The sequence below is a fragment of the Chiloscyllium punctatum genome, chromosome 9 (genome assembly GCF_047496795.1).
Source record: "Chiloscyllium punctatum isolate Juve2018m chromosome 9, sChiPun1.3, whole genome shotgun sequence".
Taxonomy (NCBI): Eukaryota; Metazoa; Chordata; class Chondrichthyes; order Orectolobiformes; family Hemiscylliidae; genus Chiloscyllium; species Chiloscyllium punctatum.
The window spans coordinates 116,579,950-116,599,068 of NC_092747.1; the positions used below are offsets into that span (position 1 = coordinate 116,579,950).

Here is a 19,119-nt window from a genome sequence, read left to right on the forward strand (position 1 = left end):
TACCTGCCCATTTTTTGTTGCATTTACTTAATTAAAATTTTTACACTTCCATCTCATTCTTTGCAAGTAATTTCTAAATCCTGAAGTCTAACTGCTCAATTAATTCATTACTTTTTGACCTCCACACCTCATTTTATTTAATTGAATGCACTTGAATTTTCATTAAAAAGCACTGTTAATTTAAAACCCTTGTGTGTTCATTTAAATAATTGATTCAGAAAATAAGACCACCACTCAAATACCACTTTCACAGAATAATGGAAAGACTTCCAAATTAAATTTCCGCATGGATAAGGGAAGTGGGCAACAAATTCCAGAGGTGATGAGATAAACAGAGTGTGAGAGATGAATAGAGGTGAGAAAATAATCCTGGAAGTTTTGCTGGAAGAATTTCCAGAGGTTTATTAGGATATCTCACAATAACAGTGACAGAAACTTTGGAGAAGGAAATTTTATGTGAATTTTGAAGATATTCAATGATGGATTGAATAATGATTTGTCTATTGTCTTTCACTATCAGTGCAAGAGAATAAGGATTATGTGGGGATGGTTTTCTCTTGGTTTTTAATGCTACTGGTGACAACAAGGAGCCCAGGTCAAAGACTCTGTGATATTCCCTTTTTAATGAAAGGGATGAGTTTGAATTCTTGATTGGAAATCCTAGACTGCAAACTTGTTCACTGTCAAACTCAAAATTTAATGTTTACCTTTATACATCATTACATCAGAAGCACAAAAACATGCAGTTGAAATTTTCTCCTTTAAGGCTTTGAATAAAATCTTCTATTGTGTGACCAGATTTAGGAAAATGTATCAGAATCTGATTTAATCATAAGATTTTCCACAACGAATCTGTCTCTATGCAGTCTTCCTATACTCAAAAGAGGAATACTGACTTCAATCTTTTTCAATTGTTGTAACGTATGAGGAAACTGAGATTAGTGATTTCAGCATGTCAAAAGTTAAAATTCAATAACTTTCACTTCATTGATTAAAACGTTGATGCTCCATTGAAATGCAAAATTTGAAGAGAGAGACAGCAAAAGGAATTAATCAAGTCAAAGAAAACCATGCATGACCCCTGGATATCCAGAGTTCTTAATAGTCAATGCAAGATTGGTGTAATGTAGGAAGCAGGAAAGAATATTTAACATAATTGTGCTCAAATTCAAAGTACTGTCGACAAATATCAAGGATGCCAGAGAAAACAAAAGTTTGTGTATTCCTTCAGCAGAGCGGTTGAACCTGGAAGTACAAGAATGTAAGAGAAAGAGAGAGAGACTGATATAAAAGTGGAAATTCAATGAGTAGTTAAGGATGATGCTGGTCCTTGTTAAATGTAAATTGAATGCACTAAATTGGTGACAACTCTTCAGAAGTTCTTCCTTGGCTGTACAGAACATCCTGAGGTCAGGAGAGGTGTTATTTAATTCTTATAAAATGTAATGTTAATGCTGCTGAGGACAGGAACACATACTCTTGTTTGATAAATTACTGTGTTGAACTATTCTTAGGTCTCAAACATTTCATTTGTTTTGTATTTAAAAATAAATTGAATGGAATTCTTTGTAAAACATTTGGTATTAAATTACTAAAATTGTTCTTAAGTACAGTTAAGGTCAATTAGAATGTGTGTATTATGTAAAGTATTTGAATTTAGCTGTCGCACATCACAGTGGACATTATAATATCCACCGAGTCAATTGTGTTGTCATTGGATTAAAGAAGTTTTATTAGCCAAATGTATGCCCGAAGTGGGAAACTGCACATAAATGAAACTCAGATAGGAGACACTGCTACAGCACAATAGCAGTCTCCTTCTAAGTAATGGTCCCTTTGTGTGTGGCTCCTTTCTGCAGCAATGCAATTAGCAAATACCTTTATGAGATTAATATGCATACATTGGAGTAAGATTACAAGGTGGTTGTCTAGTGCTAAGGTTCTGCTAATGTCAAAGACAGTAAAAAAAACAATATTCTGGTGATGTAGAAATGTGTTCCATTGTCCATGTTTAAATTATAGTATTTCCTTCTTTGGTGTCTGCATACACATGGATGTATGAAAATTGACAGCAAGTGAAACAGCCTCTCGCCCATCCTGTTTGTCCTGAAGAATTATGATAGTTTCAAGATTCACTGGAATGCACTGCCTAAAATGAAGTGGAGCAGATTCAGTACCAATTGCAGATACATTTGAAAAGAAAAGAAAATTGCTGGGTTGAGGCAAACAGTGGGGAATTGGGACTAATGGATGGATCTCAAAGGTTGGTATAGGCACAACCAGCTGAATCGCCTTCTCTTGTGCTGCTAGTTTCGATGACATGCATATATGTTTGTGCTGGAGGCATTTAACTCGATTTCCGGGTGGTGATGGCAGACTGGGTACAATATTCACAATGTTCCTAAAATGCTATTTATGTTTTGTGACATCACCATGGTACCATTATCACTTTAATTTTTCAGCTGCTGACTAGGATTCACTGCTTTCAGGAAATATCATACGAGTCTTAGTTACAGGACAAAAAGGCAATATCCTGAGAAGATACATATATCACAGACTGGCAGTTAAATCACCCATGACACTACTAAATGTCACATAAATGGACAGATTAATCATGAGGCAGATTTGTCCATTTTAGTCTAATTTTACACTATTTTCAATGTGAACAATCATTCTTCAAACCTTCGTTAGCTGCTTCTTTAGAAGCCGCCGATATACATGCAGTCACAGCCTCATATGAAGCACTCAGTCGCGTATTGGGGTCCCGCTTTGGCTTTGGAGGAGGTTGTTTCCGTGGTGACTGCAGGCCATTACTATCATCCATACTGAATACTGAGTGAAGGGAGGGTGATCTGATGGATGATCCAATCACAGAATGTGCCAACCCATCGACAAAGGTAGGTGCCGGCACTGAGCTCGAGAGAAAATGCCTCGCTGTTCGACAGCCCGAAAGACTGTCTTCGCTGACCTTTCCACTCCCGTTGCCAGATCTGAAATTAAAATGATGTCCAGATGCTGATTTAGAACAATGAACTTGTTCATGCAAACGTAACGCCAGCTTTTCACACAAGCAAGCATCCAACACCCCCACTGTGAAGTGAGGGTGGAAGCACTACTCCTGTCAAACACAAATCCACAGAATGCTGGATGTCTTCTGTCCATTTCTACTCTTTGCAAATTAAAAACATTTTGCTTCTGTTAATGCACACAAGATTTTAGGTTGTGAAACGTGTTTCTAAGCAATTTATTATTCGGCGTTGTGAAGGTGGGTGGGAGCTGAGATGCTCCCAGTGCCCATCTATTTTGTTGTTTGCAGTTAGGAAATAGAGACGAAGCAAGCACTCCCGCCAATAATGTGACTACTGCGGATGCGGATAGCTGCCCGAAACAGGCGAATGGGATGACACAAAATGGTTAACTCTTTCACTGGAGCAGACCATTATTTAAAAGCAACCCGGCATTTGAAAGCACTCGCGTGTTCAACAGAACTCGCTCACTGGATTTTTGGGAATGCATCAACATTCAGAACCATGTAAGCAACATTTGACAAATCAAATCATTCAGCCTAAAAAAAAACTTTCAGTACACACAGAATCCCAAATTCACTGCAGTATTTAATTAGTAAATTTCGTCTATTGAAATAGCTCTATTTGTAACACATGAAACCGTTTATTTGGCTCCTTAATATCATCTTAATTCACACATGTACTAAAGGTACTGACAAGTCCAGCAATCGTTCCTTACAATGAAGGCGATATCAGAAGTTCATGCTCACCGTTTTGCGGCCTGCTCGTCTCTGTGTCTTGCTTCCAACTTTTCCCTCACGTAAACTGCATTAAGTTCATTCCTGATCCTGTCATTTTCCCGTGCAATGTCGGAAGCGTTTTGAATGACCAAGGAATCATATGCTTTCAGTCCCATATCTTCCGCAGACTGCAAGAAGCTTTCAATGGAGCTGACCTCTTGCTGTTTGATGTTCATCCTTTGTAGCAGCCGCTGGCGGGCTAGAAATTCTCTGACAACTACCGTTATGGAACAGAATTATGGATCCACAGTTCACACAACAAAACATACGAGTTAATAATGCACAAGGAAACACAATGCTGCTAACTGGTGAACTGACAATAAAAGCTGTGGTCAATTAATCGCCCTGATAAAACTTAATAACATTTCGGCTCCTTATAGTGGTGGGTCATTTGGTTTGGTCTGTCCAGCAATTTCTGAACTGTTAACTAAAATTGCAATAATATGCATTCGTTTGTATATGCATAGAATTAAAATATTCTTTTATTCAGTTTGAATGTTGGAAATTAGAATACGTTATTGACAGAATATGAAGATAAGTAATTTGTACTGTGCCATTTTAATTTTATTTACCTTTCTGGCAGATGATAATTTTCTTTTGCAAATAAAGACATTGCTCATTGAGATAATCTGCTTGCCAATGCTTCATAAGCACTTCACTCTGGCTCATCTGAATAAAAACAATGGGAGTTTTATTAGTCAAAGTCTCCTGATTGTACAATGATAATTCATAATGTGCTGCTGTAATGTGTTCAAAGGGAGCTACAAACAATGTGTAAAAGTTTATGCAAACCCTATTGTCTGATATTAATTAGTTCCGCAAACCGTGCTGCTTTTACAGCAACCACACTAAGGTTTCTGGAGCTTTAGGCATCAAGGCCATTCAGGGTCACTCCACAAAAAAAACTTAACTTTCAGAGCAACAAGCTAGAACATTGCCCAGCTTCAGGGAAAATGTCTTAAATATGCTACTTTGATTATACATGACTGGTAGGTTTCTACTCAATATTAGCCATGAATAATCTGAATGCCTACAATATCAGTATAACTCGATCCCACTTACATGCATGTTTCACTTAACATGAGACAACAAGAAATGATCCACCATAAGATGCTCACTAAGTTATGATTCATCAGAGAAGTTACCTTTGTTGCAATCTTGCGATTTCAAATAAACCTGTTGGACTATAACCTGGCATCATGACACTTCTGACCTTGTCAACCCTAGTCCAAGACCAGCGAGGAAGGACAAAGAGACCTTGGGGTGCAAATTCATTGTTTCTTGAAAGCGGAGTTACAGGTATGATTTGGAGATGCCAGTGTTGGACTGGGGTGTACAAAGTTAAAAATCACAAAACACCAGGTTTAATTGGAAGTACACTAGCTTTTGGAGCGTCGCTCCCACAGTACCACCTGATGAAGGAGCAATGCTCCGAAAGCTAGTGTGCTGCCAATTAAACTGTTGGACTATAACCTGGTGTTGTGTGATTTTTAACGAGATACAGGTAGACAGGGTAGTGAAGAAGGCTTGGTTTGCTTGTCTTTATTGGTCAGTCCATTAAGTATAGGAGCAACCCCCAGGTATCTCTCCACTCTGCAGACACCCTACCTCTATTCCTGATGAAGGGTTTTTGCCTGAAACGACGATTTTCCTGCTCCTCGGATGCTGCCTGACCTGCTGTGCTTTTCCAGCACCAGTCTAATTTAGACTCTGGTTTCCAGCATCAGCAGTCATTGTTTTTACCTGTAGGAGTTAATAGTAAAGGTCTTTTTTCCCTGGACAGCGGAGTCCAAAACCAGAGGGCATAGGGTAAGGTGAGAGGGGAAAGATTTAAAATGGACCTAAGGGGCAAACCTTTTCATGCTCAGAGTGGTATGTATTTGGAATGAGCTGCCAGAAGAGGTGGAGGAGGCTGATACAATTACAGCATTTGGATCGATTTGGAAATAGCATCTGGATGGGTATATGAATAGGAAGGCTTGGAGGAATATGGGCCAAATGCTGGCAATTGAGACTAGATTAATGTAGATTATCTGTTCAGCATGGATGAGTTGGACCGAAGGGTCTGTTTCTGTGCTGTACATCTCTATTACCCAATGACAGTGTGAGGAACAAGAAGAATAAATCCAATTTATTGCACATCAGCATTGATCAATTACCATGGAAATGGATGTGCTTGTTATGTAATCTGCCAAAAACTGTCATCCCTTACTTGAGACATTCTCCAAGCTTGATGATGTGGACACACCATGGGAAATATGCCATCACTAAACTATAAATGCACATTTTCATGCACACAAAACCTTGCAACTTAAACTCGGTTCCTGGACACTGTATTTCCAGAAGTGGATAAGCATTGGTGATCTCAAATCCTCCTTACTTGTGTTGTAATCCAGCATTCTTGTAAGTGACCTATATTTAATCAGGATATTAACTATGCAGAGTACATAGCCTGGGCTGGTGGGATTTCGAACAGCAAGCAAAGTAGTCCAGGTTTCCTTGCATGCCTGAAATGGAGATTTAAATCCATGGCACGTAACTTTTGTCTGGTACTCACTTGCAGTCAGACAGGGAGAGCTCCAAAATAGATTGAAAGACCAGATATACTTGATCTCATCTACAATCCTTGAGTAAGGATGAAAGGTGCAGTTTCAGTGACCCGCAAATCTGGGGATGGGAGTGGGTGAGATCTGCAGCCATGAGTACAGAGTATCAGATCCGGTGGGAGGCTGGTGGGGAGACCCTAGATCCCTGATTGTGTTGCCTTTGAATTTTATAAAATAATGAAAGGTATAGATAGAGTGAATGGTAGTTATTTTTTTCCCTAGGATGGGGGATTTCAAAACTAGGGGACACGTTTTTAAGGTGCGAGGAGAGAGATTTAAAAAAGATATGAGGGGCAAATTTTTTGCACAGAGGGTGGTTCACGTGCGGAATGAAACTCCTGAGGAAGTGGTGGATATGTACAATTACAACTTTTAAAGACATTTGAAAAATTACATGAATAGGAAGGTTTGGAGGGATATGGGTCAGGAGGAAGCCGGTGGGACTAGTTTAGTTTGCGATTATATAAAAGATTAGAAGGGCCAATGAGCTAAGAAGTGGCAGCTGGAGTTTAATTTAGATAAATGCCAGGTGCTGCATTTTCGGAAAGCAAATCTTAGCAGGACTTATACACTTAATCGTAAGATTCTAGGGAGTGTTGCTGAACAAAGAGACCTTGGCGTGCAGGTTCATTGCGCCTTGAAGGTAGAATCACAGATAGATAGGTTAGTGAAGAAGGCATTTGGTATGCTTTCCTTTATTGGTCAGAGTATTGAGTACAGGAGTTGGGAGGTCATGTTGCGGCTGTACAGGACATTGGTTAGGCTACTTTTGGAATATTGCGTGCAATTCTGGTCTCCTTCCCATTGGAATGATGTTGTAAAACTTGAAAGGTTGCAGAAAAGATTTACAAGGATGTTGCCAGGGTTGAATGACTTGAGCTATAGGGAGAGGTTGAATAGGCTAGGGCTATTTTCCCTGGAGCATCGGAAACTTATGGAGGTTTATAAAATCATGAGGGGCATGGATAAGTAGACAAAATCTTTTCCCTGGGGTCAGGGAGTCCAGAACTAGAGGGTATAGGTTTAAGGTGAGAGGGGATAGATTTAAAAGAGACCTAAGGGGCAGCTGTTTCACACAGAGGTTGGTAAGTGTATGGAATGAGCTGCCAGAGGAAGTGGTGGAGGCGAGTACAATTGTAACATTTAAAAGATATCTGGATGGGTGTATGAATAGGAAGGGTTTGGAGGGATATGGGCCAGGTGCTAGTAGGTGGGACTAGATTGGATTGGGATATCTGGTTGGCATGGACAGGTTGGACCAAAGGGTCTGTTTCCATGCTGTTCATCTCTTTGACTCTATGTTGCAGCTGTACAAGGTGCTGGTGAGGCCACAACTGGAGTATTGCATGCAGTGTTGGTCTCCTTATTTGAGAAAGGATGTACTGGCACTGGAGGGGGGGCAGAGGAAGTTCACTAGGTTGATTCCAGAGTTGAGGCAGTTGGCTTATGAGGAGAGATTGAGGGGTGACCTTATTGAGGTTTCACAACATCTTTCCGATAGGAAGGAGACAAGAATTGCACGTAATATTCCAACAGTGGCCTAACCAATGTCCTGCACAGCCGCAACACGACCTCCCAACTCATGTACTCAATACTCTGACCAATAAAGGAAAGCATAACAAATGCCTTCTTCACTATCCTATTTACCTGTGACTCCACTTTCAAGGAACTATGAACCTGCACTCCAAAGTCTCTTTGTTCAGCAACACTCCCTAGGACCTTACCATTAAGTGTATAAGTCCTGCTAATATTTGCTTTCCCAAAATGCAGCACCTTTCATTTATCTGAATTAAACTCCATCTACCACTTCTCAGCTCATTGGCCCATCTGGTCCAGATCCTGTTGTAATCTGAGCTAACCCTCTTCGCTGTCCATTACGCCTCCAATTTTGGTGTCATCTGCAAACTTACTAACTGTACCTCTTATGCTCACATTCAAATCATTTATGTAAATGACAAAAAGTAGACGACCCAGCACCGATCCTTGTGGCACTCCACTGGTCACAGGTCTCCAGTCTGAAAAATAACCCTTCACCACCACCCTCTGTCTTCTACCTTTGAGCCAGTTCTGTATCCAAATGGCTAGTTCTCCCTGTATTCCATGAGATCTAACCTTGCTAATCAATCTCCCATGGGAAATCTTGTCGAACACCTTACTGAAGTCCATTTAGATCACATCTACTGCTCTGCCCTCATCAATCTTCTTTGTAACTTCTTCAAAAAACTCGAAGCTTCCTCAGTAATTGCTTTCAAAACCAAGATAGATAATTTTTTGAACAGTAACGGGATTAAGGTTATGGTGAGAGGGTGGGTAAGTAGAACTGAGGCCACAAAAAGATCAGCCATGATCTTATTGAATGGCGGAGTCGGCTCGAAGGGCCAGACGGCCTACTCCTGCTCCTAGTTCTTATGTTCTAATATTCTTGTTTGGCATGGGCTGGTTCGACCAAATTGTTTGTTTCTGTGCTGTATGACTCTGTGACTCTATGAATCCAAAGTCCATCCCAAGGACATCCCAGGGATGTCTTGTTTTCCCACACTAGATAAAAACACCTTATTGAAAGCAAACCCACTTCAGGGGCAGCTCGATGATCCTACAGGACAGCTTGATGTGTTTATATCACTCTTAAGGGTGTTAGTGAGGTTGGTCTGGGTGCGATGGTCTGAGTTTATGAGACCAAAACACCCCTGCTGCTGAATGGCTCTGAGGTTAAATTAAAGATACAGAGCCTCACTGAAACATTTAACTTTCCCACCCAGCCTTAGGAACTGGATTGACCACTCACCAGCTGCCCACCTCTGCTAATCCCAGAAGTGAGTAGGTTGGGGTCGAGTTAGAGGTGTTCAATCTCTAATTTGATCCCAGTCACCCCAATTTTGGATGACAGCTTTCATCTGGAACATTTTAGTTATTTAATGTTTATTTTTCACATTTGTATTTGGCATGATGCTGAAAGGTTACCTCACATTCAAGGTTTGGATTTACTGTTAGATAAAGCTTAGAAACAAATTAATTGCTAAATGGTTTTGAGGTTAAATACTTCAGGTCTGATATTCCACTCACGGTGCCAAAGTGCTTACCAACATCTCGTTGAGCCATGCTTCTGGGATTTCCTTTGTGTAGCTTCAGTATGTGTGTACACCAAATTCTTGGCCCAGGTTGACTGCTCTGGTCAGAGGGTGTTTGTTTTTGTGAAGGAAGTAGGAAGAAGGGGATGAGAAATAAAGTACAGCCAAAGCTTTTCACGTATGAGCTCCAGCTTAAACTTCTTGCAGAGCAGGAACTGGAAATGGCTGTGTGATAATGTAGACCAGTCATATTTTTAGCAACTGGTTGGATGGTATTTCTGTCAGAAAGGTTGGTCGTTTTTTTCACTGACCACAGGTCACCCTCGAAACATGTACGTAACACTTGACATGTCAGTGATAATGCTCCTCATCCAGAATCCCTTGGGTGCAGATGGTGGCTACGGTCATGTGATTAAGAAACAGCTGTTGACTCTTCTGGATCCCAAATGAACCCCTGAAGATGAGCACAGAAATTAAGGCCGAGCCTCCAATGCCTAAGAAAGTATTGCACCATTTGTGCCACCCTTTATTAAACGAGATGCTAAAATAAGGCCACATTTGCCTGACGTAGGGGTGTAAAGGCTCTGTTTTGAAAAAGAACAAGATGCATTGGCCAATAATTGTTCCTTCGTCAACATTACAAAAACAAATTGCAAAATAACTCCACAGAGGCCGGTATCCCATCACCAAGTCAACCTTTATTTACACGTGGAAAGTCCTTGGTGCTGGTTAGCTTTCTCAGAGCCAGCTGTCAGAGCATCAGAATATCTGACACTCCTCCTTTTACCTGTCAGCCAAGACTCTCTGTCTGGAGCGGATTAATGCCCCAATCAGGCACCTCATATTCTGAGAGGTCCACCTGGCTGACCTCATCACGATCACTACAGATTGTGTTTGGATTGAAATATAAGTATGTTTAAATGTTTGCCCTAGTCTGGCCTACTCTTGAGATGTCTATCATGAGGCAAACATTCTGTAGGTAGGCATCTTAAGCTTCACTTTAATAAGGTTCAGGTGTTGATTACGCTACTGTGTTGCACACTCAAACCAGCCTGGTCACTATCACATCACTGTTTGTGGGAATTTCATTATATACATTTTGTTTTCTAACAGTACAACAGCGATTCCACTTCAGAATTATTTTATTGGCTGTAAATCACCTTGGATGTGAAAAGCACAAATATAAATCCAAATTTCTTTACTGTAATAAAAAGCTCCAAAAGATGCTTTCTTGAACAAAACTGGGCACAAGACCACAAAATGAGATCATGTAGAAGAGCAAATGCTTTACCAAAGATGTGAATTTTTAAGGAGAAAAGTAGAAACACAAAGAGATTGAAAGGGGAGAGTTCCAAAGCACAGTGCTCTGGCAGTTGAGATATGGTCATCAATAAAGAAGTGAGCAAAACTGATGATGCTAAAAATGCCAGAACAGGAGGAACATAAGTATCTGAGAGGGCTGAAGGACAGCAGTTGCCAAAATCTTCACAATGGAAGCCTTCCACCCACATGACAAAACTCAGTCTTTGTACAGAATTCTCCTTTGTATGTGCAAGTTTTGGCATGATCTCTACTAAAGTTTCCTTTACCTGTATCTAAATCTTTTGCAGGCTTATTCCTGCTGAGGTCAGAGTCTTATCATTAGCCTGGGTCTCAGCATGGGCCTGATCCCCAGCAGTTCTCACTGTCATTGACCTTTACTGACACAGGCTCCTTCATCTGCTAGGACATATCTGTGAAGTGATTACCAGTTTATTCCGTTGGTTCTACGTACAAACCCTCCAAAACCCTTTGAGTATAACTGAACAGATAGAAAATGAGGGAGGGGCAAGTGAGGGTGTGCTCTTTGAATCTTCACCAGAGGTGGAGTCACATGTTTCTGTTTTGGTTTTCTTTCCTAAGGTGATGATTTGCAGTAAAGAAAAACAAGGAGGACATTAAACGAAAATTCAGTGCATCATTGAAGTTTCATGCTTTCTCTGGTGCCAAAGTTTCAACATCAGTGCACATTCATTATTACTATGTCTGCAGTGTAGTCCAGATCCACTATCTACAATGGATTGTTCCCTCACATGTCTTGCAGTTCCAAGACTTCCTCTTCATAAGGCTTTCATACTTTGAGATTGACTATTCCTACTCAGGGCTTGACCCTCACTGAAGGACACAGAAGCATGGAAATACACAGCCATATCAAGAAACATACAAATCCCATGTCCCATGATGCCTGTGCCACATTCAGTTCACACTTCGAACTTATACCGAAATAGGATGTAACACACAACTGGCATTCAGTCTAGTTTTCTTTGTCATGCATTGATGACTACATATTTCCCATGACCTATCGTTAGCCAGTAACAATCTCCATTAACAGCTAGTCGCTCTCCAAGCTGGATGGTTATCTACATCGTTGTCTGTCCAATTGTTCTTCTCTCTCTTTGGGCTTTATCTCCACCTATGATTTACTCCTTATCCCTTCCCCCACCCTATCTTCTGCATATAAACCAACATTTTCCTAGCTACCATCACTTCTGAGGAAGGGTCACCGGATCTAAAACGTTAACTCTGATTTCTCTTCACAGATGCTGCCAGACCTGCTGAACTTTTCCAGCAACTTTTGTTTTCATTATACATTTCCATCTTGGCTTCTTTCTCATCTTGATAAGTCCCTTGGCTTGATAGGAAGGCTGCTTGAAGCAAAATCAGAAACTACAGAAAGTTGTGAAAGCAGCACAGTCCATCACACAAGTCAACCTTCCATCTATTGACTCTATCTACACTTCTCACTGCCTTGGGAAGGCAGCCAACATCATCAAATACCCCTCCCACCCCGGTTATAGTCTCTTTCTACCTCTTCCGTCGGGCAGAAGATACAAAACATACTAACAGATTCTAGAACAGAATTCTAGATTAGTGGGCGGCATGGTGGTTAGCATTGCTGCCTCACAGCGCCAGTGACCCGGGTTCAATTCCAGCCTCGGGCAACTGTCTGTGTGGAGTTTGCACATTCTCCCCGTGGGTTTCCTCTGGGTGCTCTGGTTTCCTCCCACAGTCCAAAGATGTGCAGGTTAGGTGAATTGGCCATCCTAAATTGCCCATAGTGTTAGGTGAAGGGGTAAATGTAGGGGAATGGGTCAGGGTGGGTTGATCTTCGGAGGGTTGGTGTGGACTTGTTGGGCCGAAGGGCCTGTTTCCACACTGTAAGTATTCTAAATACATTTAGAACAGCTTCTTTCCCATGATAATCAGACTTCTGAACGGACCTCTCAAAATTTAAATTTAATTAGCGATGTTGCTCTTTGTGCACCTTCTCTGCAACTGCAACATTGTATTCCTCACTCTGTTCTATTACCCTAATGCACTTTGTATGGTGTGATCTGCCTGTCCTGCACGCAAAACAAAACTTTCCACTGTACCTAGGTACATGTCACACTAACTTGTACATGTATTTGGAAAGGCAAGGACTGATTAGGGAGAGTCAACATGGCTTTGTGCATGGGAAATCATGTCTCACAAACTTGATTGAGTTTTTTGAAGAAGTAACAAAGAGGATTGATGAGGGCAGAGCAGTAGATGTGATCTATATGGACTTCAGTAAGGCATTCGACAAGGTTCCCCATGGGAGACTGGTTAGCAAGGTTAAATCTCATGGAATACAGGAAGAACTAGCCATTTGGATACAGAACTGGCTCAAAGGTACAAGACAGAGAGTGGTGGTAGAAGGTTATTTTTCAGACTGGAGACCAGTGACCAGTGGAGTGCCACAAGGATCAGTGCTGGGTCCTCTACTTTTTGTTATTTACATAAATGATTTGAATGCAAACATAAGAGGTATAGTTAGTAAGTTTGCAGATGACACCAAAATTGGAGGTGTAGAGGACAGCGAAGAAAGTGGAGTCACAGGTAGATAAGATAGTGAAGAAGGTGTTTGGTATGTTTTCTTTTATTGGTCAGAGTATTGAGTACAGGAGTTGGGAGGTCATGTTGTGGCTGTACAGGACATTGGTTAGGCCACTGTTGGAATATTGTGTGCAATTCTGGTCTCCTTCCTATCGAAAAGATGTTGTGAAACTTGAAACGATTCAGAAAAGATTTACAAGGATGTTGCCAGTGTTGGAGGATTTGAGCTATAGGGAGAGGCTGAACAGGCTGGGGCTGTTTTCCCTGGAGTGTTGGAGGCTGAGGGGTGACCTTATAGAGGTTTACAAAATTATGAATGGCATGAATAGGGTAAATAGACAACGTCTTTTCCCTGGGGTCAGGGAGTCCAGAACTAGAGGGCATAGGTTTAAAGTGAGAGGGGAAAGATATAAAAGAGAGCTAAGGAGCAACTCTTTCACGCAGAGGGTGGTATGTGTATGGAATGAGCAGTCAGAGGAAGTGGTGGAGCCTGGTACAATTGCAACATTTAAGAGGCATTTGGATGGGTATATGAATAGGAAGGGTTTGGAGGGATATGGGCCGGGTGTTGGCAGGTGGGACTAGATTGGGTTGGGATATCTGGTTACATGGACGGGTTGGACCGAAGGGTCTGTTTCCATGCTGTATATCTCTATGACTATAAGACTCTATAATAAATCAAAACAAATCAAATCAAACTTATCCTGGTGACTGGAGGAGGTAATTGCTTCTGTTATAGCACTCCATCTGTGTCTGGACATTGTGGTTGTTCCCATCCTCTATAATCCCTATTAAGCCCAATTTGCTCAAGCAGGAAGATTTCCTACTGTTATTTCTGGGGCAACGGAACTCCCTGGATTCTTAAACAACCTGGGACAAAAGAAAACTCAATGACCCTGTAGATGGAGGAACTGTAATCAAACTTGGCACTATTTCTCCTTGGCTTCAGGAAATAGATGGTTATAGTGCTGGACTTTCATTGAACCCCTGACCTGAAAATGAGTCAACACATTTGCAGGGACAGAGTTCCACCATGCAATTCCTCTTAAGGCATGGACCTGTCACATGCACAGTCTGAATAATTTCTGTCAATAGCTTATACATGTTTGTTTAAGTTTTACTTCCAATAAAGTAGTTATTTGGTGAAGGAAGCCAGGCCAAGCTGTATCTAATGCTGAACGAGTTATATTCTGGGCCCAAGTAACTGGCCATGTCACCACACTGATTCAATTTCAAATTTGCTGTGAGCAGTGAAGCGAGGGAACTGGAAAGGATTAGTGCACCCCTTCAACTGTTTGTAACACAATATTAAAGTTACTCCATTGATTGATAAGCTTTTGAATTGAGAAATCTAACCAATGGACCAAAGGCTACAACAAATATGCAACCAGGGCTGCAAAGATTAGGTAAATCAAGAAACATGGTGGCTCACACAAAGATGACTTTTAAATGGAAAGTAAGCACTAGATCAATTGAGATTCAGGTAACAATTCAATTAGTGACTGTGCAGGGAAAAGGAACAACCTACTGCTTTCGAGTTAAAGGGGTGAAAAAGACAAGAATGTTTACAAAAGTAGAGTCAAGACCATTATTATAATAATGGGTATGTTCAAAGTGACAACAAAGAGAGCTAAACCACATAATGTTCACATCATTACAGAAAAGGCCTTTTAACATAGATTTCCATTTCAACAATTGTACCAGATAGGTTTGAGTGTATCCTCATGATCTGGAAATTTATGTATTATCTTGCATATTTAGAGTTAACAACTCTCACTTTGCAGTGGTATTATGTATCCACAATCTATGTCGGATCCCCATGAAACCTTCAATCAACTTCATTATGAAAAGCATTAACTCATGAATAATGTATTACAGGCTAAAATTACCAATCTACTTATTACATTTAAATAAAATATATAGAAGTCTAAATAAGTCAATTTGAGGCAATATTATAACTGATGCAAGTATCCTTTAAAAGGTCAGTCAGTTACTACCACTATTCTTTTCATCGAAAAAGCCTTCTGACATCTAGATGCATAAATAGCTGTATAACTGTAATGCCTTTAGGTTTTTGGAGTAAAATGAGAAAGCATATATTCATGACATGTATCATGATATAATTCTAACGAGAGCAGTCACTAGAGAGGTGAAATAAAAAAAATCATATTCTGTCCAATTGAATGTGAGTAAAGGAGTTTATAGAAATTCTAGGGAATTGGACAATTAGTTTGACTCTTACATAAGGTGGAGACAGAGGTGCATCACACTTGAAGCTGGTATAGTAAAGTGAAAAAGAGCAGCTTCTACAATGTTGATTTGAATTTCAAGAGATCAACCAGTGAGGACACAACAACTTTGGGTTGTATCTCTGCAAAGTAGATCAATCCACTTTGTCTGCTCAAAAAGCCAATTCTTCTATTTTGAAATGTATCACCTTCGATCAATATTTCCCTGTTACCCACTTGAAAATCAACTTGAAAGCTGCTTATGCAGATATACCATGGACCGCAAATGAGGAGCAAGATGAATAATCACAACAGTACCCACAGGTGGAGCAGCAATAGCCAACTCCTCAACCACTGATGTATTGGGGAGAGGGGATGAGAAAAAGCTCCAGTATAAGATAGGGGCTTGTATGGTGCCTCAGGAGACTCAAACCTTCTGTTAAATGTCACTGATATTTCCTACCTCTTTGAAGGAGATCTCTTGCTAAGTATACCAAAGTATCATGGGCATGCATGGCTATGGTGGTGAGAATCACCATTGCACTTAATTTCTTCAACTCCTTCCAGGCTCCTCCCAGGGGTCTGCAGGTGATATTTGTAAAATCTCACATCCAGCTGCCACAAGTGTGTCTTATTGGAGATTGTCAACATATTTGCCAAGGTCAGGATTTACCTTTGTTCTCAGATGTTGAGATCAGCCAGAGCAGATGGGCCCTTTGTTTTGCCAGTCTGACGGATTCCCACAGGTCCCAAGAGTTATTGATTTTACATTTTGACAGTCTAGGCTCCATTGGATTATCTTAGAGTTTTATTGAACTGAAAGGGACTCTACTCTGTTAAGTGTTCGCCTTGTCTGCAACCAGCAAAGTTTCACCATTCATGTCTATGTGATGTTCCTGGGGAGTTGCCATGGTGCCTACATGGCTGAAACCAGACTTAATAGATGGTTCCTTGGAGATAAGAGGTCACCTTTTAAAGAGGTGGTTGATGACATGTTGTGATGCCCAAGAAGGGTAGGGCAGAAGCCACATGAACACCAGAGTTGTAACAGAGTAAAAACTCACGATGCGATTCAGGAGCATGGACACATTAGGGTGAGACCTTCAGTGTGCACCAACAACAAGGACACCAATGGTATACTGTGCCTTACTCAATGCCATACAGCAGCAGGGACTGACATTCCAGGAGAAGGGAGGTACTGAGCTTTCTGCTTTGACAGAGGAAGGGAACAAGAACCCTGGTGTGGTATTCATACACATGACTGCCAGACGTGTCTCCAATGGCTTGTTTTACATATGCCAAATTTGAAATGAGGAAGAACCTCACAACTAGGGCAAGGTGGTGCCATTATGGTAATGTCATTAGACTGGCAATCCAGTACCTCTGGCTAATATGATGGGGATGTGGGTTCAGATCCCATAATAGGAGATGGTAAAATTTGAATTCAATTAAATTTTGGAAGAAAAGAACTATCTAATAGTGACCTTGTAAACACTGTGTATCATCATAAAATTCCATCTGATTCACCAATGTCCTTTAGGGAAGGAAATCTGCTCTCCTTACCTGGTCTGGCCTACATATGGCTCCAGACCCATAGCAATGTGGTCGACTCAAGTAAGGATAGGCAATAAATGCTAATATAGTCAGCGATGGCCGCATTCTATGAACACGCAAAATGCTCAATAAGCAAGTCCTCCTTTTCACATTGTCTTCAACTCTTGCCATAGCATTCTTCACAACGTAGGAGGCAATATCCCCTTCCCCACTCACCCATTGTACTCTATGCTACTTTCTCCCCACCCCCACCCTCCTCTAGCTTATCTCTCCACGCTTCAGGCTCACTGCCTTTATTCCTGATGAAGGGCTTTTGCCCGAAACGTCGATTTTGAAGCTACTTGGATGCTGCCTAAACTGCTGTGCTCTTCCAGCACCACTAATCCAGAATGTAGCAGATGGCAGGCAAAAGAAAATTAGGCAGGACATTAGATATCAAAATTAATGTTGTGATGTATGAACAGGAAACAGAAATGCAACACTATAACACAGGGTAAAATATGCAAGTCAATGAACTTGAGCAATTATCCATTTATTTAATCTTCCCTTTTCTACTATTCCTAAATGGAGCTACTCATTGACCCCAGCAGAGCCAGAGATAGGCCACAGGCTTGCTCTCATGCTGTCAGGTGGAGTATACTGGTAGAAAGGTTCTCTGGATTTGGAGGAAGGAGGGTCAGTGCAACAAAGACTGTCCTATGTGCAACTGCGCAGGGAAATCTTACCCTTCAGGACTTCAGGCAGCATGTGGAATTTGAATTGTGCTGAAGGGGAGTTTGGGGTAAGGTGTGAGAAGAGCTTAAGCAAGTTTCCATTTCCAATAGCCCGTACCTTTTTCTCTCTCACTGTACTTGCCTGCTAGACAAGAAGTGGAGAACACTTTTCTGATTTCAAGGAGCAGTTAAAATTGGCCAGAGTGAAGATAAGATTCTGTATGTGCAAACTATTACTGGGAACCAGCATGCGTTCTATACAGTACTGCATCTGATGTTCTATTCTTTACATCAACAGAGATCCCTAAATGAAGGCCTGAGATGTCACTCCTCTAATATCTCTCCCGTTGTGTATACAATACTTAGAAAGGCTGAAAGAATCTGATTCTGGATTAGTGGTGCTGGAAGAGCACAGCAGTTCAGGCAGCATCCAAGTAGCTTCTTGGAGCTACTTGGATGCTGCCTGAACTGCTGTGCTCTTCCAGCACCACTAATCCAGAATCTGGTTTCCAGCATCTGCAGTCATTGTTTTTACCTGGAAGAATCTGATACCTTTTGCTCTAGAATGGTGCAATGATTACTAAAGTTATAGCACATGGGATTCAGGGACAGCTTGCCAAATGGATATAAAATTGGCTTGATAGTAGGATGGTGGTGGTAGTTGTTTTTTCAGACTGGATTTGATTTGATTTGATTTGATTTGATTTATTACTGTCATGTGCACCGAGGTACAGTGAAAAATGTTGTTGAATGTGCCAGACAGGCAGATTGTACTATAGAAGTGCACCAGGGTATCAGAGTAGATTGCAGGATACAGCATTGCTGATGAGAAAGTGCAGAGAGAGATCAACATTAATATTAAACAAGTCCATTCAAAAGTCTGATAACAGTGGGAAGAAGCTATTTTTGAATCTGTTCATATGTGTTTGCAAATCTTAAATCATCTGCCCAATGGAAGAGGGAGGAAGAGAGTGTAATGGGGTTGGGGGGGGGGGGAGCTGGGGTGAAGGGATCCTTGATTAGTTTGGCTGCTTTCCTGAGGAAGGAAGAAGTATAGATGAAGTCAATAGATCGAAGGCTGGCTTGTGTGATGGACTGGGCTGTGTTCACAATTTTCTGCACTTTCTTTCAGTCTTGGGAAGAGCAGTTGCACTGTGATGAATCCAGATAGGATGCTTTCTTTGGTGCATCTATAAAAAAATTGCAAGAGCTTTATGGCCATGCTGAAGTTCCTTAGCATCCTGAGGA

The 19,119-nt window shown here is 41.0% G+C and overlaps 1 protein-coding gene across 6 annotated transcripts in view; it reads right to left on the minus strand.

The window, feature by feature from the left end:
* The window catches only part of myo16 (myosin XVI), a 390,437-nt gene that overhangs the window by 18,493 nt on the left and 352,825 nt on the right, over positions 1–19,119 (minus strand). For all 6 annotated transcript variants that reach the window (XM_072578153.1, XM_072578149.1, XM_072578148.1 and 3 more), the window contains 3 exons: positions 4,378–4,474; positions 3,776–4,022; positions 2,683–2,990 (listed from right to left, as the gene is read on the minus strand). In XM_072578153.1, the coding sequence (XP_072434254.1) occupies positions 2,683–2,990; positions 3,776–4,022; positions 4,378–4,474 (652 nt within the window). The remainder of the gene's footprint in view (positions 1–2,682; positions 2,991–3,775; positions 4,023–4,377; positions 4,475–19,119) is intronic.